Source organism: Pezoporus flaviventris, unplaced genomic scaffold, assembly GCF_033815535.1.
Source record: "Pezoporus flaviventris isolate CSIRO_AGI_PZ_B2104156 unplaced genomic scaffold, CSIRO_AGI_Pfla_v1 ptg000022l, whole genome shotgun sequence".
Classification (NCBI taxonomy): Eukaryota; Metazoa; Chordata; class Aves; order Psittaciformes; family Psittacidae; genus Pezoporus; species Pezoporus flaviventris.
The window spans coordinates 1,017,322-1,034,217 of record NW_026892570.1 but is presented as its reverse complement, the minus strand read 5'-3'; the positions used below and the strand labels follow the sequence as shown (position 1 = coordinate 1,034,217).

The 16,896-nt window shown below is 39.6% G+C and overlaps 1 protein-coding gene across 5 annotated transcripts in view; it reads right to left on the bottom strand.

Moving 5' to 3' along the window:
* LOC133270764 (transducin-like enhancer protein 4) overlaps nt 1-16,896 on the bottom strand; it is a 101,177-nt gene that overhangs the window by 54,156 nt on the left and 30,125 nt on the right. For 3 of the 5 annotated variants that reach the window (XM_061456245.1, XM_061456243.1, XM_061456244.1), the window contains exons 5-6: nt 15,439-15,501; nt 6,264-6,338 (exon numbers count right to left, since the gene is read on the bottom strand). In XM_061456245.1, the coding sequence (XP_061312229.1) occupies nt 6,264-6,338; nt 15,439-15,501 (138 nt within the window). The remainder of the gene's footprint in view (nt 1-6,263; nt 6,339-15,438; nt 15,502-16,896) is intronic. The other 2 variants (XM_061456246.1, XM_061456247.1) reach the window with 1 other exon arrangement.

Here is a 16,896-nt window from a genome sequence, read left to right as displayed (position 1 = left end):
GCACTGTAATGCCTTCCCTATGCAGTGCTTTACCGTCCATCCAGTTAAGCACTAAAACCCTTGCTTTAGTGAGGTTACACTGTTCAGCAAGAGTACATATTTATAAAGACTGTAACTCCACTGAGTACATGAACACTGCTGATTTTGCAATGAAGCATTTTTAGGAGCCCCTGCCTTCACAGTACTTCAAAACCAAACAGATCCTTTAAACACCCTTTTTTCTTTCCCAAAGCACTGGTATAGGGCCATCACTGAAGGTAATATATAGTATATAATGGACCAGGAGTCTGATGGGAGTACGGTAAATCTGTGTTTGGTTAGAGACATCTTCCATACGCCTGAATACAGACCACCCTGGCAACAGTGTTTTCTCCTTTCTACTGTGTTTAGTGACAGCATACAAAAATAAGTCATAAATAAAATACTGCATATATTCATTCTGTAAAACATGAAGAAAATTGTCCTTAGGACCTCTCCTATCTGCACTGATTAATCTAATTAAAAAAAAAAGATAAGGTAGTCACATAGCGTTAGTGCCATGAACTGGAAAACCTTGAAAAACATGGAGGCAGAAGTCAGCTTTCCTGCCTGATCCGATACAGTATGTGAGCCATAGCACTCACATCATACGCACTTACTTAAGTATAACGAGTAGGGCCTTTGGCATCAGCATATTGGCAGTGAGACGTAATGAAGTGGTCTGCACTGCAATGTTACTGACTGCTCATACAGTGATAGACCAGTATAAATTCAGTAGCTACCACAGCTACTGGAAATAAGTGAAAAAGAGGAAAACAGTGGCACCCCATTCCAAGTGTAGCAACAGTATTTAAAATCCATCCCCAGAGCTCTTTTTTTTTTCCCAGTGAATACGGAACCTGGAATTATTTCCATTCGAATTCCCTCAAAAATCCCTATAAATATGATCCTGTGCCTTGTTTTCAGCTTGATGCTGCATACAGGAGAGATTTATTTAAATTAGGCCTCACCTGCAATGCTCCCTCTGAAGCTGACACCCACGAACAGCAGAAGAAAAATCCCTAGAAAACACATCTTTCCTCCCAAAGAACAAGGTGTCTTTAACCTAGCCAGATTTCAGATGAATAATTCAAACCCAAAAGGCACTCACTAAAAAGCCTTGTATAATTTCTTCTGCAATTTCAGGCAATAGGCAGCATCGGAAGATTTGCAGGACCTTAGGATCACACATCCTCAATATAAAAACAGCAAACAAGAGCAATTAAATGGGAAGGAAAGAATTTCAACATTTTTTTATGGTACACAAAAAGACACAACTCAAAACACATACCCAATAAGTCAACCCTGTCTGCCACTTTCTTGCTGTTACAATCTGTACAACATACAGCAGGGGACCAACCTGGCTTACAGCATTTAAGCTTTAATCACAGCTAAATAAGCCTTTGAACATTCAATACAGAAGGGCTGGAGAGATGAGTAACTCTTGCCCCTGCGCTACACACACTTGCTTGTTCTACCACCTTCAACGTACTCCCTGAAGCTCCCATTTCTGAATGCACACACTTGGTAAGAAAAACTTTGCCATGCAAACTGGAATCAAAACATTTCCCCCCAGCCGCACTGGCTCAACCAAAACCCCTTGCTGTTCCTCACAGCACAAGCAGAGACCAGAGGCAGAAACAACAACCCACCCTCTGTGCAGACTGGGAGATGACTCTGTATGTTACACACCAAGGCAAAAAAGCACTTTGGCATTTGGCAGCAGGAGCCCTGGACCACTGGTGCCATGCCAGTGCCAGCATGTACTAATGCTAAGCTTTTATAACAACTTGTGCTCTTGTACCTGTATCACACAGCCTCCAAAGGTTTCCTCGCCTGCGACGGCACACTGGTATTTCTTAAACAGGTGGTGTTATCCACAAATGTAAAATGGACTACTCGCTTGAAAGCAACCAAAAACTATGCACCTTTTGAGGTGGGTCAAACAAGCTCCTCACCTTCAAACACATGGGCAGAAATTGAGACAAGCAGTGTATTTAAGAAGGAACTATAATATACCGTGATGATTATGTATGACAATACAGAAGGAATCCTTTCTTCCAGTAACTGCCATTTGCTTATTTTTTAAAGAATAAAAGTGACATAAGAAAACAAAATGCTTAGAAATTAAACAAAAGCCTTTTTTTCACTCAGATGTATAGAATGGTAAAGGACAAATAATTTAAATCATTTCCTCAGCAATACAAGTAATATTTAAATAGATTTAATAGTGCTGCTCCAAACCAATGAATTATGCGTTTAAAACCTATTAAAATGTAATGTTTTTTTCCTGAGCTGAGGGGAGAGAGATTTAAATCCACTGAATTTTAATATTTCAGCTTGAGCTGCAGGAGGTAGAGAAAGTCCAAATGAACTCTTCCATCAGCACCATTCAAGCATGAACATTTTAATCAGTTTTACTTCCTTGGAGTTCTCCAACACAGTTTACGCTGTCATTCTGAAAGCACTTAACACAGAGGGTGTGAAAAACCACCAAGGCTTGTTATTGCCTTCACAATTGATGGCAAATAATTTTGCAGGCTTCCTATCATTAAAATGTCACTGCTAAAAATTGAGGTTCAGCATTTCTTGTGCTAAACTGCATTTTCTTTGAACACCATCACATGCCTGTTCTTAAGGTTTTGGTACATTTATCTCTTGCCATGTGATAAACAGAGACACAAGCAGTAGCCTCTACTTCTGCCTCACTACCTAACTGCAGGAGAAAACAAGACTATTTTAAATGGAGATGGGGGAGGAAACACTGATAAAATTCTTATAAAGTTATAAGTTAATTCCCTGGTACCCTTATTAAAACATAACCACATTCACACAGCATGCTCTGATTATATAGTATAATGGATTAAAAAAAAACAAACCAAAAAAAAAACAAACCAAAAACTTTTTAGGAGAGTTAGAGGACTCAATTTAATAATACAGGAAATGAAAACATCACCCCTAATTAGATCATCTTACTGATTTAAGACTACAGTTTGCATGTTGTTCCAAACATGTAACCTTGCAGATTCTAATTTTAAAAACATGGCAGCTATGACACATGACAAGATCAACCGGACAAGATCAACCGGACAACGTCACACTGCTCATCCCAATATGCCCAACCTGGAAAGGAGCTCTGGATGTGCCATACAAATTGCTCTGACCAAGAACTCTGTACAAGAGCGTCCATGGCAAACACCAGATGCAGAGTCCAGATGCCTGCAGATTTACAGTCCTCCTGCAGCATGCTTATGATATATTTAGGTATATTTTTTCTCCCTGCATCTCTCTAGAAGAAGATAGATGGTATTTAACTTGTTTCAGCCCATCAACAGTTTTAAACTGAACATGACCTGTGAAAGAAGTCATTATAACTGTGTTTCATTCCATTAAACACAACTAGTTTATTGTCAGGAGAACAAGCAGTCTCTCGGGGTTCCAGGCTCACTTCAGTATTTTGCATTTAAACTGCATGGATCAATGATTTCATTCATTTACCAATAAAGATAGAATAATACTGCAAAGTTCAAAGGTGCTTCATCAGATTCCATTAAATCAGAGCACATTCACAGAAAAACATATATATGTGAAAACACAAGGAGAGATGATTTGTGCACATTCCATTATTTTCTTGCACCTTCTTCCATTCTAGTAAAATCCATTTTAAACTCAAACCCAGGGATCCCCTGTTGGAACCAAATGGGGTTTAGTGAGGTGAACTGAGTTGGGCCTCCCAAAGCTAGAAGAAGCTTATACCGTTGCACTTCAAAAACCCAAACACTTTTCTGTCTTTCTCTGATACACACAGTTCAATGGGCAATTAAAGACACATTTTTAAAAACTCTAAAGAGCAAACAACTTCAGAAGTTTTTAAAATACCACAGTGTTAAGAGAACACAAACTCTATCAGACTCACCAACCAGTAAACTAACACAACATATTTACAGATACAGAAAAGCCATGATTTTTAATTATGTTGTTTTATTTTTATTTGTATTCACTTTGTACAAAGTATGAAAAGCCTTTTTTACTCCCATGTTACATTTTCAGACTTTAAATCTAAGTGCAGACATATTATTATTGTGGGTATTCATGCAATCAGAACTTCAGCTTTTTTCATAAATTGCTGTCCTACCTGTTCATTTTTTTTTTTTTTTGGTAATGAATCTCTTAAAGACTGGACTAGGTTACTTCTCTTTAAACTTGATGAACAGAGTTTTCAGTCTGTATTGCTCCTGTTTCTCTAAAACTAAAGTGACAGCCATAGGGTATTTCCTAAGTCAATATAAAATAGGAGTCAAAAAAGCCAGTACAGCAATGTAAAAAATCAGCCTTATGAGGGAGGTGAGAGCTGTCCAATTTTAATGCACAAAACCAAATTCAGACATGAAAATTTGAGGCCACAGAATTTCAACTGACTTGAAGAGATAAATTCAGACAACAACAAACAAAACAGAAAATTTATTTCTATCTATCTGGTAGGGGAAGACCAACAAAAGTTACTGCCAGGCTCCCAGACAGGTATCTAGCCTGCTTATATCTATTCTGTGTGGTTTAGTGGTTCATGAAAGCAGGATAAACTTAAGTAACATTGCAACAGCCAGTATCTATAACACCACATCAATCAACACAGTCTTACTAGAAAACAAACTCCTTTTCGCAGCCACTTCATATTTACAAAGGTGAACGGCAAAAATGAACACAAGTAGACTCTGAAGTATTGATATACAAGTGTGTACACACACACACAAAACGAGATGTGCAAATATACACACACGCTACATATGCACACATATACAAACTTCTTTAACAAAGAAGCTAACCTTTAGCTACTTTATGTAAAGAATGTTAATAGAAGGCAATATTTTTGTTAGGTAATGAAAACTAATTGGGAAATTATTCATCTCCCACTCTCCCCACTGGAGCGTAAAAGACGTACAACAAATGTTATTCATGATTCTACACGACTCGCTCCAATTCACCCCCTTCTTTCTAATGGACACTTCAGAGGAAATAAAGGTTACTCTTTTCCATTTATATCTTCTAATTGACTACCAGTGTTTTCTTGTGGTCAAAGGGATACAACACAGAGTTAGAAACAACCTATTAAAAACAAGCTAAAATCAGACCACTACTCTACACTACCGTCAGCAATGATCAGAGAGCCCTGATTTCCTTGTTAAAAGACAGAGGCATAATTGAAGCAATATCTTCACTTCAGATTGATTATTCGGCGACCCTTATCCACATCTTCACTCAGCAATTTGAATTTTAATGAAAGTAAATGGAATAATTAGCATTTCAAAGTGTGTTTGATACACTGAATAAAAAAAGCGAGAAGACTTTTATGTATAATCTATACACAAAAGAAAAAGCATTTGGGAGGGCGCAGAAGATGGGAAGTAGTTGTAGTGTCTTCATTAGAATAACTTAAACAACTGCTTGCACCAGCTGCATAATTATACATGTGAATAATGTGCTACTAAGCTATGACTTCTCACCTTTACTTTATGTAGTGTGAACAGTCATGGCTTTTGCTGTTATGCCTTTCCTCTCCAGCTGTAAAATGCAAACACTGTGGCTGCCCACACTCATAAAATCTCACAGGACTGCTCTACCATGCTAATGGGGCTGGACGTAAAGCTTTCACAACAGGGGCTCCATATACCCTTGTTTTGAGATGAGTAGGAGCAGGCATGCCTATGAGTGTACTGGTGACATGTCATTTTGTCACTGATTTGGGTTGGCTATTTGGTTTATTGTTTTGGTTTGTTTTCTTTTTTGCTCATGGGCTTTTTTTAATTTAAGTAACATCTATTTTTTCACATAAAAATGAAAAGTGTGGTGAATATTCACATTCCTGAGCCACATCAGATGCTGTCCAAAGAGATGCTGGCAGTAGCGATGTGAAAAACCCTTCTAAAGTGCAAGTGTGTCTTATGAAGGCTACCTGTTACCACAGCTGCAGAAGCAGACTGGCACATGGCATGCAAAGGAAGCAAAAAAGGACAACACAGACCAAGCTTCAGGAAATGGATACAACACAGACATTAATCACTCCGTTAGTTTTCTCAGCACAGTGCAAACAGAAGTCTTCAGGCAGTAACTAGATTTTATGAAGATGAAGCTACTGAACTTCACTATTGCCCACAACTTTTGCCCACCTGATGAAAATGAGTTCATACAAGAGAGAAAGAAAGGCTATTTACAAATGCTATTAGAGCTAAAATGGAAAGACCACATACCCCAATGATTGCGTTCAGTTCTGCCATGGTCACTTGCTTGGCACGCTCCACAGCCTGCACCACTTGTTGCTGGTGCTATAAATAGAAGATCAGAAACAAAATAAAATTATTGGTTGGTTTTCTAAATTATTAAGTACAGAGTCTTCCTTTTTTTTTTTTCTTTGCTTCTCAAACACATGCCTGGCTTAAAATAACTTCTCTAACAGACAGTCATGTTTTGTGTTTACCTGCAAGACTTGCATCAGGTTAAGAGGAGGAAGAGTTTATGCTGTTACTTGCCAGGAATTACACCTTTGCTCCCCAAAGGGCTATTTTACACCCTGGCTAAAAGGAGAACTGTTTTCCTTTTGTTCACCTTTTGTTCAGTGTGCTTTTGAATTTACACACCAACTCAAAAGGCAAGCCGCTTTCTTGACAGCCATCGAAACTTTTTGATTAAAAATAAAAAAGGAAAAAAATAGTAAAAGGATACTGAAAACGAGAGGTATGTATTTTCAACATGCACATAGCACCCACATCACTGAAGGATATAAAGATTCTCCTCCTAGGTACATTTCAAAGCAGCTCAACCATAAGAAACAAATTTAAAATGCCATTCACAATTCTGTCAAACACGTGAAAGAGAACTAATTATTTCAATCTCCAACATGTAAATTTTAATAGCTTTAAAAAGTCCATCAAAACCACATGGTCTAATTAACAATACAGTTTACAAGCTTCAGTGGTGATATTACCTCAGTTTGAGTGATACTATATTCCTGCAGTAAATTCAAAATTGCTGTATACCGAAAACTGATTGATATTTATTTGAAAACACCAACTACAGATAAAGTAAGATCCTCATCTTGCAACCAGATCCATGCCTATTCAAAGCTCCACTGGTGGCAAACTCATACGCACAGGCAGCCCTGCAGGACTGGGATTACACACGACAAATTGGTGTAAGAGGGGTGTCAGGGAGAACTGCAAGCAGGTTGTGTGATCTGCATGATCTGCAATGGGAGTGTGCCAGCCTTGATTAATAGCCACTGGTGGATCAGAAAGCAGGGCGAGCTCTTGTCTATCTTGAGTGGTGCTGAAAACATTACAATGAAACACCAGCTCTGTATAGAAACCAACATCTAGATGCTCTTTAGTGCAAAGTTTAGGGAAAGGGCTGGAAGTATGTCTTTAAAGCCTACAGTTTACCTTCATGCCTGTGTATACAGGCAGCGCAGAGCTAAAGAACAGACCATGCAGCAATACCTCCTGCTCATCCTTACCAGGGGCAGAAAGCTGCATACAGTAAGGTCCAGAGCCAAGTCCTTAATACTCCTACCAACACCTTCAAGGGTAGATGAAGAGCATTGGGAAAGACTCAGACCCGATAGGAAAGGGGGGCATAACAAAGGGCTCCACTACCTGCAGGACTTGGCAGTCTCAGATTTGCCAATTGCCAATGCAACGCACAAACAAAAATGGCACTTTCACTTATAAACTCTCTCCAACAGAAGCCCTCAAAATGGGGCAAAGCCAGCCCAAAAATCCACCTGTAACTGTAAGAAATGCTGGCCTCAACTACAAAAAGTGGATAAATGCAAATAATAAAGGAGGAAATTTAGAAACACTCCTGGAAGGAAGAAAATTATTTTAAGGTTTGTTTTTAAGCAAAGAATTAAATGAAGGAAATGCCAGGAGAGCAAATAACATAATGTTGCAAACAGAATCACAGCATTCCCTTTTAGAGTTTTGTAAAGCTACAGTGCTAAAGTAAACCAAATCTGTCACTTACAAGCAGACAATGTAAAGACCATAAAGCAGGCTGAACATGTGCAAATGTGTTCTTGGCATTCAGGAAAAAAAAAAACAAAACAGAAAAAAACCCATACAAATGCAAAAATGCAAAGTTGTGTACTGTTATCACAGATAACCAGTAAAAAGGAAATTACAATACTCAAGCCTCAAGTTTCAGTGATGTGTTATCATCTCCAGGTCATCACATGTTAAGGACACATACAGCTTTCATTGATTATGTAGCTGAAAGCCCAGTGACACGTGGCTCTATATGGCAACACAGTGAAATTACACCACCATTTTCTGGTGCAGGTCAGCCACGATGAAAATGGGCCATAGCATTTTTATCAAGCCATCCAAAAAAAAAAAAAAAAAAAAAAAGGAAAACCCAACATGGTTTTTTAAAATCTTCATTAAAAATTATTAATAAAAATATCCTTTATTTGATTGTTTAGAGTCATCTCTTCTTTCCTACCTAGGTAATGCTTTTTGCACTGAGGTAAAGGAAGGAACCTAGCTTTTGATTTGTATGTATGAACATTCAATTCCAATGCCCATTTACTTGAATTCCATTCCTGGGGCCACAGGCAGAAGAAAAATCTTCTGAGGGATCTAGAGAAAGCCAAACTGAAAACATCAAAATTATTGTAGAAATTACTCCAATTCTCATCCAGGTTTTGGAAAAATAATTCAGCTCCACAACAGTTTGAGTGTTTTCCTTTCCTTTACAGCAATCATACAAACAGCTCTCATGATTATTTGGGAAAAATATTATTTCATTCCCAGGTGAGGGGAAAGAAGGTGGAGGGGTTGAGTTTAACACTCTTGCTGAAAAGCACTGTAAAACAGAAATTCCCTAAGCAGACTCACAAGGCATCTTTCACTGATTCTCACAGGCTTGGGATCAAGTCTTCATCGAGAGGAGAAAAACCATGGGTCTTGTAACACTGAACCTAAATTAGGTACAGTAGAGACAATTAAAACTCTCCTATTGCTAGCTGCTTTAACATTGATTTAATCATCACTGGCATAGTATGCAAAAGACATAAAATAGATGGCCTGTAATTAGCCTCTCCATCACTTCCACCTCATTGCAGCAGCTGTGCAGACTCTCAATCAGTACCCTGAAGCCCCCTGGGGGGCCTATCCCCAGTCACCCTGGGGCTACTTCAAGTCACAGGCACAAACCGCACACTCCAGTGGATAAAGAGACAGGAAAGCAAAGTCATGCTGTGGTGTGGCACAGTAATGAGCAGGGTTTGAAGAGCCCACCAGCTGTCCCTTGGGTTTCTGAACCTAGGGCTGGCAGGCAGCTCCACATTACGAACTGCAGCTTCAGTAATGGGTGCAGATCTCTACACACAGAGAAGGAGACCGACTGGGCCCCAGGGACCCACTGCTATTTGAAACCAAGGTGTAGCCAAGTGGGGCTGGCCCAGCCAGCAGGGGTACCCAAGGATTGATGACTCCAGCACTTATAATATGCTTGAATGCCTTCCAGGGCCAGCATGCCAGTAACAAGCAGCATTATGTTAAAAACAAACAGTACATATTAGCCTGCCCATCAAGTGATCATGCACCGATTTACAGCCAAGTAAAAAAGAGCAACAATAATAAAGGGTTACTTTTTCCCAACCAAAAATAGACAGGGTTGCAGCTTTCACACACATTTAATGCTAGCCTTCCACTGTGCACACAAGCAAATCACAGACCCACTTTCTTCAGTTATGGGAAAACAGTATTTTGCACTGTATTTAACAGGCCAGAGCACTGAACTCAATACCCTGCCCTGCCTGTCATGAAGACTAGTATCATTTCTCCCTATTTAACTTCTTCCCTGTCTCTTCTCTTCACCCCTTTTTGCCTTCTGCAATGAGCAGCATGTCCATGCTTGCCTTGTGTTGGAAAATCACCTCCTTTCAGTCTCACAGTGGGTAGTAACGACAGAAACCACAAGAAGGATGTAGGCTTTTCCCCCATCACATTGTCTCACCACACTGTCTTGTCACCTAGCCCTGGCTCCTGTGCAGTCATTGAAGCAGAGTGGAAAATACCTGGGCTTCTGATACTGTGTCAGAGCTACCCAACACCTCCCACTGACAGGTGGCCAAAATTCCCCCTAGTATGCACACACAGACGCTGGTGCTAGAAACACCTAATTCCAGCCTGTCTCCAGCACTGCCAACAACATCCAAAGCAAAAACCACTGAACAATTCACTCTGCAGAAGGAAGCAGGCTCTGCCATGTTTTATTCATATTATTTTGTTGTTATATTATCTGTTTGGAGGGAGTACAGACCAGCTCCTGCTTAAGAACTCCAGCAGTGCCATTCTGAAAAGCTCTATCTAGAGGCAGCATGATGAGATGAGGCCACACCAAAAACACTACGGAGAACCAGAAGGCAAACGCATGTTTACTGTCTAGTATGGCACACACTTGGAAACTAGAAGGAACCAGCAGATTCACTGCATCGACACCGTAACTGACAAGATGTAATAGCCACTTCATAAAAATGTAAGAACATTATTAGCAATATATGCAGAAATTGCTAATAAGATGCCTCCCTTGGAAGAAGGATTACAGATACTGACAGCTTCCTTGTACTTACTGTTTCACCTCTAGTCCAGGGCAAGTCTAAAATAGAGGAAAATAATTTAGTTGTCTCAGTGTTCCTTTCACTTCTCAGACCAACAACTTCTTCCTTTTGAACAGCATGGAAGGACTCCTGCTCTGCTCCTATAATGCATAACACACTCTTCATTTAAATTTACTGAACTTTGGAAGCACCTCTACAGAAGGTACAGAGAAGAGCAAACCTATTATGGCCTATAGCTTTCTAAAAGGAAAACCAGCAACTAATACTAAAGTGCTTGAAAGCAAAAGACTGCATGGAACATTCCCTTTTTGTATGTTTGCTGGTATGTATGCATGCCAGTGCTTGGCATTTTACTGTACTTCTAAGTATATCTGACCACCTTATCATGCATGGGAAACTATTAAAGAGCAATCCTTCTAGCTTGGTATTAGCTAGCTCACTGGCAGTTAAAAGGGAAAGCACACTTTCCAAAGAAGTTTACTACAGCCTCCTCCAGCCCACATAATGCTTGCAATATGGCGTGGAATTTGACGGGGGCCAGTAACGTGAGAAGCCATTCATCTGGCTTCTCAAGCAGCTTTTGCAGCTTGTGCTGAGCTCCAGGTTGCCACAACTGCACCATTAGCTATAAATGAGCCAAACTGTGTGTGCCTCATGAGTACATACACAGTCAAGTTTTACTCAAAAGAAGTTAACCATGATACATGAGTATCTCCAGCCACAATGAACAAGTACTGCTATCCCGCTCTCAATGGCCACAGCTTGCAGCCACAAACACCACCTTGACCAGAGAAGAACCAGCCCCAACTTGAAAACCACAGAGTTGTGCTAGCGTCACACTGTTCTGCAGCTGGTAAATTCAGATGAGAAGAAGTGTCAATTAGCAGAGGCATCATCTGTGCCTTTAGACCCAAAATGAATTGCATTTTACTGTCTAGATCATTTGATGTTGTGAACATTGAACTAACTATACCAACTGCAGGAGATCAAAACTATGTTAACTGAGTTCTAACAACCTCCAAGTATTTACCTACAATGTTGCAGGCACCCCCTTCACCTTATACAACAGGAACTATTTTGAGCACACTGGTATCTCCCATCACAGGGAGGTGGAAAATGACCGTTGCAACACAAGAAGCCTGCAATCGAAGCAGAAATTGAACACATATCACTGCCCTAAGGATGGACCAAGGTCCATCTCATGCCTTGGCCACAAAGTTACTCTTTCTTTCCAAAACGGGAAGCCTATATTTCTTGGTGCTCTTTTTTTTATTGCCTGCCTGAGTCAGAGTCTACGTAAAAACAAGGTACCACTTGATGGTGTGTGTAGGCAGGTTAGGGACTTTATTTTTAATACGTGCTTAGATGATGTACAGCACAGTAAAACTGACTGAAGCCTGCAGAATTTCCTGAATTCTTTACTGGATTGCCCCCTGAAACAAAGAAGACACTAGTACACAGTAGGATGATGTATTATAATTGCATCCTTTTCTCAAGATCTCTAGCGATTTTGGCCACAATTTCTTACTTCTAAGTGAGTTATCACAAGCCATTGATTCCTTACAAAGTTAACAAGCAATAAGACAAGTTAACCTGGTGCTATTATGAGGCAATAATGTTGCCATCAGTGCATGTAACCACTGTATTTTGTTCATTTTTCCCTCAGGCACAATACAAAGGAGCCTGATCACATTTTTCAGCCACTATTCCACAATTAGTCTGTATGGAAAATGCATAAACAGCAAAAGCATGCTGCAATTCAATTCTCTATTAATCTAGATGATAAAATAAAGAGACTTACATTAAGACACTCACTTTTAAAAGACACAAAGTAGACAGGAACCAAGTCTAGCAGCTTACTCAAATCTCGAGATCAGATCTCTTTTGCTTCATAAGCACATGCCAATATAAACTCATTTAAGAACTGTTTCTGCGAACAGAGGTCAAACAATTACCAAGATCTTCCTAACCCCAGTACGAAAACTACTATGATCAGAGGCACTGTCAAGACACATGAAAAGTTTTTTTGTGCTTCCTCTTTCAATCCCTCTCTGCTGTATCTTCCCCCCCTTCCTTTGCTTGGTGAACTAAAAAGCACCCTTGCCTCCACATATGATGAATGTGTACACCGGCTCTTTGGAAGTGCTCCCTTTTGTCCTTGTCACTGCATGTGAAACCGCTGAAGTTGGGAATTTTTTGACCTCTCCATCCTCTCTGTAGCCCAAAGAGCTTTGATGCCAGGCAACATGCACAGCAGAGGGGCTGTATGACTTGGCAAATGACATGTGTAAACAGGTGTAGGAAACTTTATGGGCCACAGATTTAAAAAGCAGATGCCTGCTAGCACGCAAGCCATATGAGAGTCTTTTTTTTTCAGATCTAAAACTGCTTAACTCAAAGCTCTGATCTAAAGCATAACAAAGTAAACAGCAGTCATTAGGCACACTGATGCTGGTGTGCTTAAGCCCTCACTGGGTGGTACTGTACTCATGACAGAAGTGGGACAACATCATTTTCTAAATTTACAATCTGACCATCTCAGTTGTCTGCTTACATAGTTCTTGTAACTAGTGATTAATGACGAGATACTGCAAGGGCTGAGTTCAGAATTACTTTAAAATTGCTCTCCATGCCTAGCTTGATAGCCAGGAGGTTGTTAAACAGTCATCCTGGCTCACAGCTCACAAGTTACTTCATGAGCACCACAGAGGAGATTCTCCCCAGTGGAAGAAAAGAATGTGTAGGCTACAGTGTGAAGGCTACAATGTGTAGCCTTCATAGTGCCTTCTCCCTCTAAGGCAGGGACTTAAAATGTACCAGTATCAGCTTCCAGGAGAATGACTCCAGGGTGATCCAGATCCGGGGACAGCAGAGCACAGTGCATGGGGAGCAGAAAAAAAGGAGACAGACCATGCTTACCTGAGTGGGATGTCACTAAGAGCAAAGTTCCAAATCTATTCTTTTTTGTTCCCCCCCCCTTCTCGATTCCATGTGAGCATGTAGAAGAGGTGGAGGTCAGGACATCCAAAACCAAAGGCCAAAATCTATCAGTCACTGTGAATCAAACGCATCTTTTGTTTTTTCAAATGTATTCTAAGCCCATGTAATCCTTTTGCTTGTCTAATTGTCAAGAAACACCTACTCAAGAAAGCACACGGGTTGCATTTGTAGAAGCAGAGCAAGGAGAGCAGTGTGACCTGTGTAGAGTAATAAAGTTTTGTTCAGCACTTGGCTGAAAACAGCAGTACCAGTATCAGCAGTAATATACCAGTACAAAGTTTCTAAATGCAGTAGCAGTAGTATACTGGTACATAGTTTCTAAACACAGTACCACATACTCCAGAGAAGATTTCTCTGCTGTGCAAATGCTGATCCCACGTCTTTGCCAAAATTACAGCTTTGCCTGCCAAGTACTCACTTCTGCCTTTGTTTCAAAATCATGTCAGTTTAGTGCTCACTTTAACATGAGTATGAATCAGCTTTACACCTCATTTTTATAGGCTGTCCTATTCCTGTGCCTCAAATAAAACCCTGTGACTAGATATATAGAGATTCTGTAGCAGTTAAAGTACAAAATCAACAGCTACTCAGCTCAGATCCATGCAGGACTTGAGCTCGGATCCACCAGCAATGTACCTAGATCATTACTCACCATCTAGTTTCCACAAATCCATCTTTATAAGCAGAGAGTAGAGCAGCACTTATGAACATTGTCAGGTTCTAGTTTTGATAGCGTTATTCTCATTTCAAATACACAGAGATATGAATGTGCATGCACACTTGCATCACATTAACTGAATGCTGATACAGAGCACACAGGCTCTCATTTGCTGCAAGATGAGCTGCAACCTTGAAATGCAACAGCATTTTATGGAACAGCTGAAAAGGTGGGAGTAATTATTGCAGAGCATTCTCAGGCAGGATATTTTACAAATGCAATGCACAGAAATACACCTCCCAGCTTTGGCTTTTCAGCTACTAATTCTAGTGAAATGAAGCCATACATTAAAAAGATGCATGACAGCCTGCACCAGCAGACCCCAGTCTCTAGCCACTTTCCCTAACAGAGTGGGCAAGGGAAGAAGTTATGCACCCAAGATCTCCCTTCATGAGCCATGTTTTCATTTTATTTCACGCATATCTGTGGCTCCAAGGCTTCCTCACTAGGTCCCACTGACTCCCCCAAATCCCAGTGTTCCTCAAAGTATCTACAATGATAATACCAGAAAATCATAATTTGGAGAAAATTAGTCTTTAGAGAAATTATCTCACAGCGAGTTTCAACCTTCTGTCTATATTCCCAAATATGTAGAAAACATAACAGGATTTAAGGTAATTAAGTAATCTGGGATGCAGAGAGAAAAAAGGCAGGAGAAAAGCTGCATTTGTGTGTTTACTGTATTGAACACCACTACTCAGTACACCAAAATAGAAGTTTCTGCCAAACTTTAATGCCTGCTGCCAGGAATGCAGCACAAATCACGCATTTTTCGCAAGCTGCCCTCTGATTTTAGACCAACAGTCATAATTTTTTTAAAACCTGCATTCTGCATGACATCAGTATATTTAAACAACTAAAATCTTGCTTAGCACACTGCAACATGTTCCATTTAATAAATATACTGAAATTATATTACAGGGGACTTGGAAAAGATAATGAAGTTACAGTGACAACAGCACAGTGGAAAGTAACCTACAAGGACCAAAAGTTTCATAAGGTAACAGTCTCAACACAAAACCCCACTTTTGTAATAGATATGATGAGGCAATTGTTCAGATCAGCACCAGTACAAATGACTACCTACCTCTTGGGACAGGAAGGGAATGACTTGTGCACATATAGCGTTCAGCCTCTTGACAATTTCCGCCTGCAAGTGACAAGAAGAATGAAGCTCAATTATATAAATTCTCAGATGTAATTGTCACCCGCGAACATAGGTGATACATTTCTTTGGAGTTATTTTTCATCTCTAGTCATCCTCTGGCCAGGACATACTATCTAAATAATAAAAGAATCTGGACACCAATTAAATAATACATAGGAAGATAGTAACTTCTAGCTAAAAAGTTTTCCTTAAAAAAGACACCTTAGAACGGACACAAAGAAAAGTTAATTCTGATTATGCAATCAAAGGGATTTAAAGAAAAAAATCTTCAGAAGATGTAACAAAAAAAACCAAAACAAAACATCGAACACTGTGTTTTGAACTAAACTCTCTCCTAAGAGGCAAAACCAAGGATCATGTCATGTTACAGCAATGCCACTGTAAGCAAACGGAACAAACAAAACAGTTACTTGGTATTAACACTGCATATCATGAGAACATTAGCAACACAATATACAACTACATTGATAATAATTCTAACATGTATTTTAGAAAGAGATACTGCAGTCTTGTATCATATTTATGCTGTTATCAAACCCAAGGTTAATAGTGGTTACTTTCATGTTGCAATGGTGATCAGAAATGAATAATACACAGTTTTATTTCCGTACTGGAGATCAATTCTTGTTCTGTGTATTTAATCTGCAAATCTCAATAGAGATTGATGAGATTTGTAGAGGTAACACAAAAATTACAGCTCCAGAAACAATATTTAAAGCCACACATACCTTCTTAAAATAAATCGTAACTTTCTTACAATGAATTTTAACCAAGATCATTTCCTCATTATACAGTAAGACAGAATGCTCTTCCTCTTGCAAAGTCTCTAACCATAAAACAAAGACACATACTTGTGCAATTTACGCTTCCTTCTTTTAATGGCAACCCTTCCAGCCTTTTTGCTATGATGTCTTTTAAATTGTGAACGCTTAGAAAAGTACCTATAGAACAGAAAGGCTCAGAACTAGCAGCAAAAAAGTCAGAACCACAGATAAAATGGATCTGGGTTGAGGAATACTACTGTTAACACAGCTGTGTAACCGAAGACATGGAACACTAGAGGTAAGGGTACACGTGAAACTAATTCTGCCCCCTTGTGCGTACTGCAATACACTCTAGTTAAAACAACTTTGCAATACAGTTTCTTCATTTTCTCTGAAATGTATCTAAACTGCTGCATGTTATTTATACAGCAATTTCTATGTTACAATGTCCCAGTACCTTCTCACTGGTCTTCACTGTTTATGCAAGTCCACACATTGTTAAAATTACACATTTTAACACACCTACTACACCCGTTCTGTTTATTCTGCAGCACAGGTAACTTAAAAGACATTTGAGAATATGTTCTCTTCGCCACAAAGCTAAATCACCTGC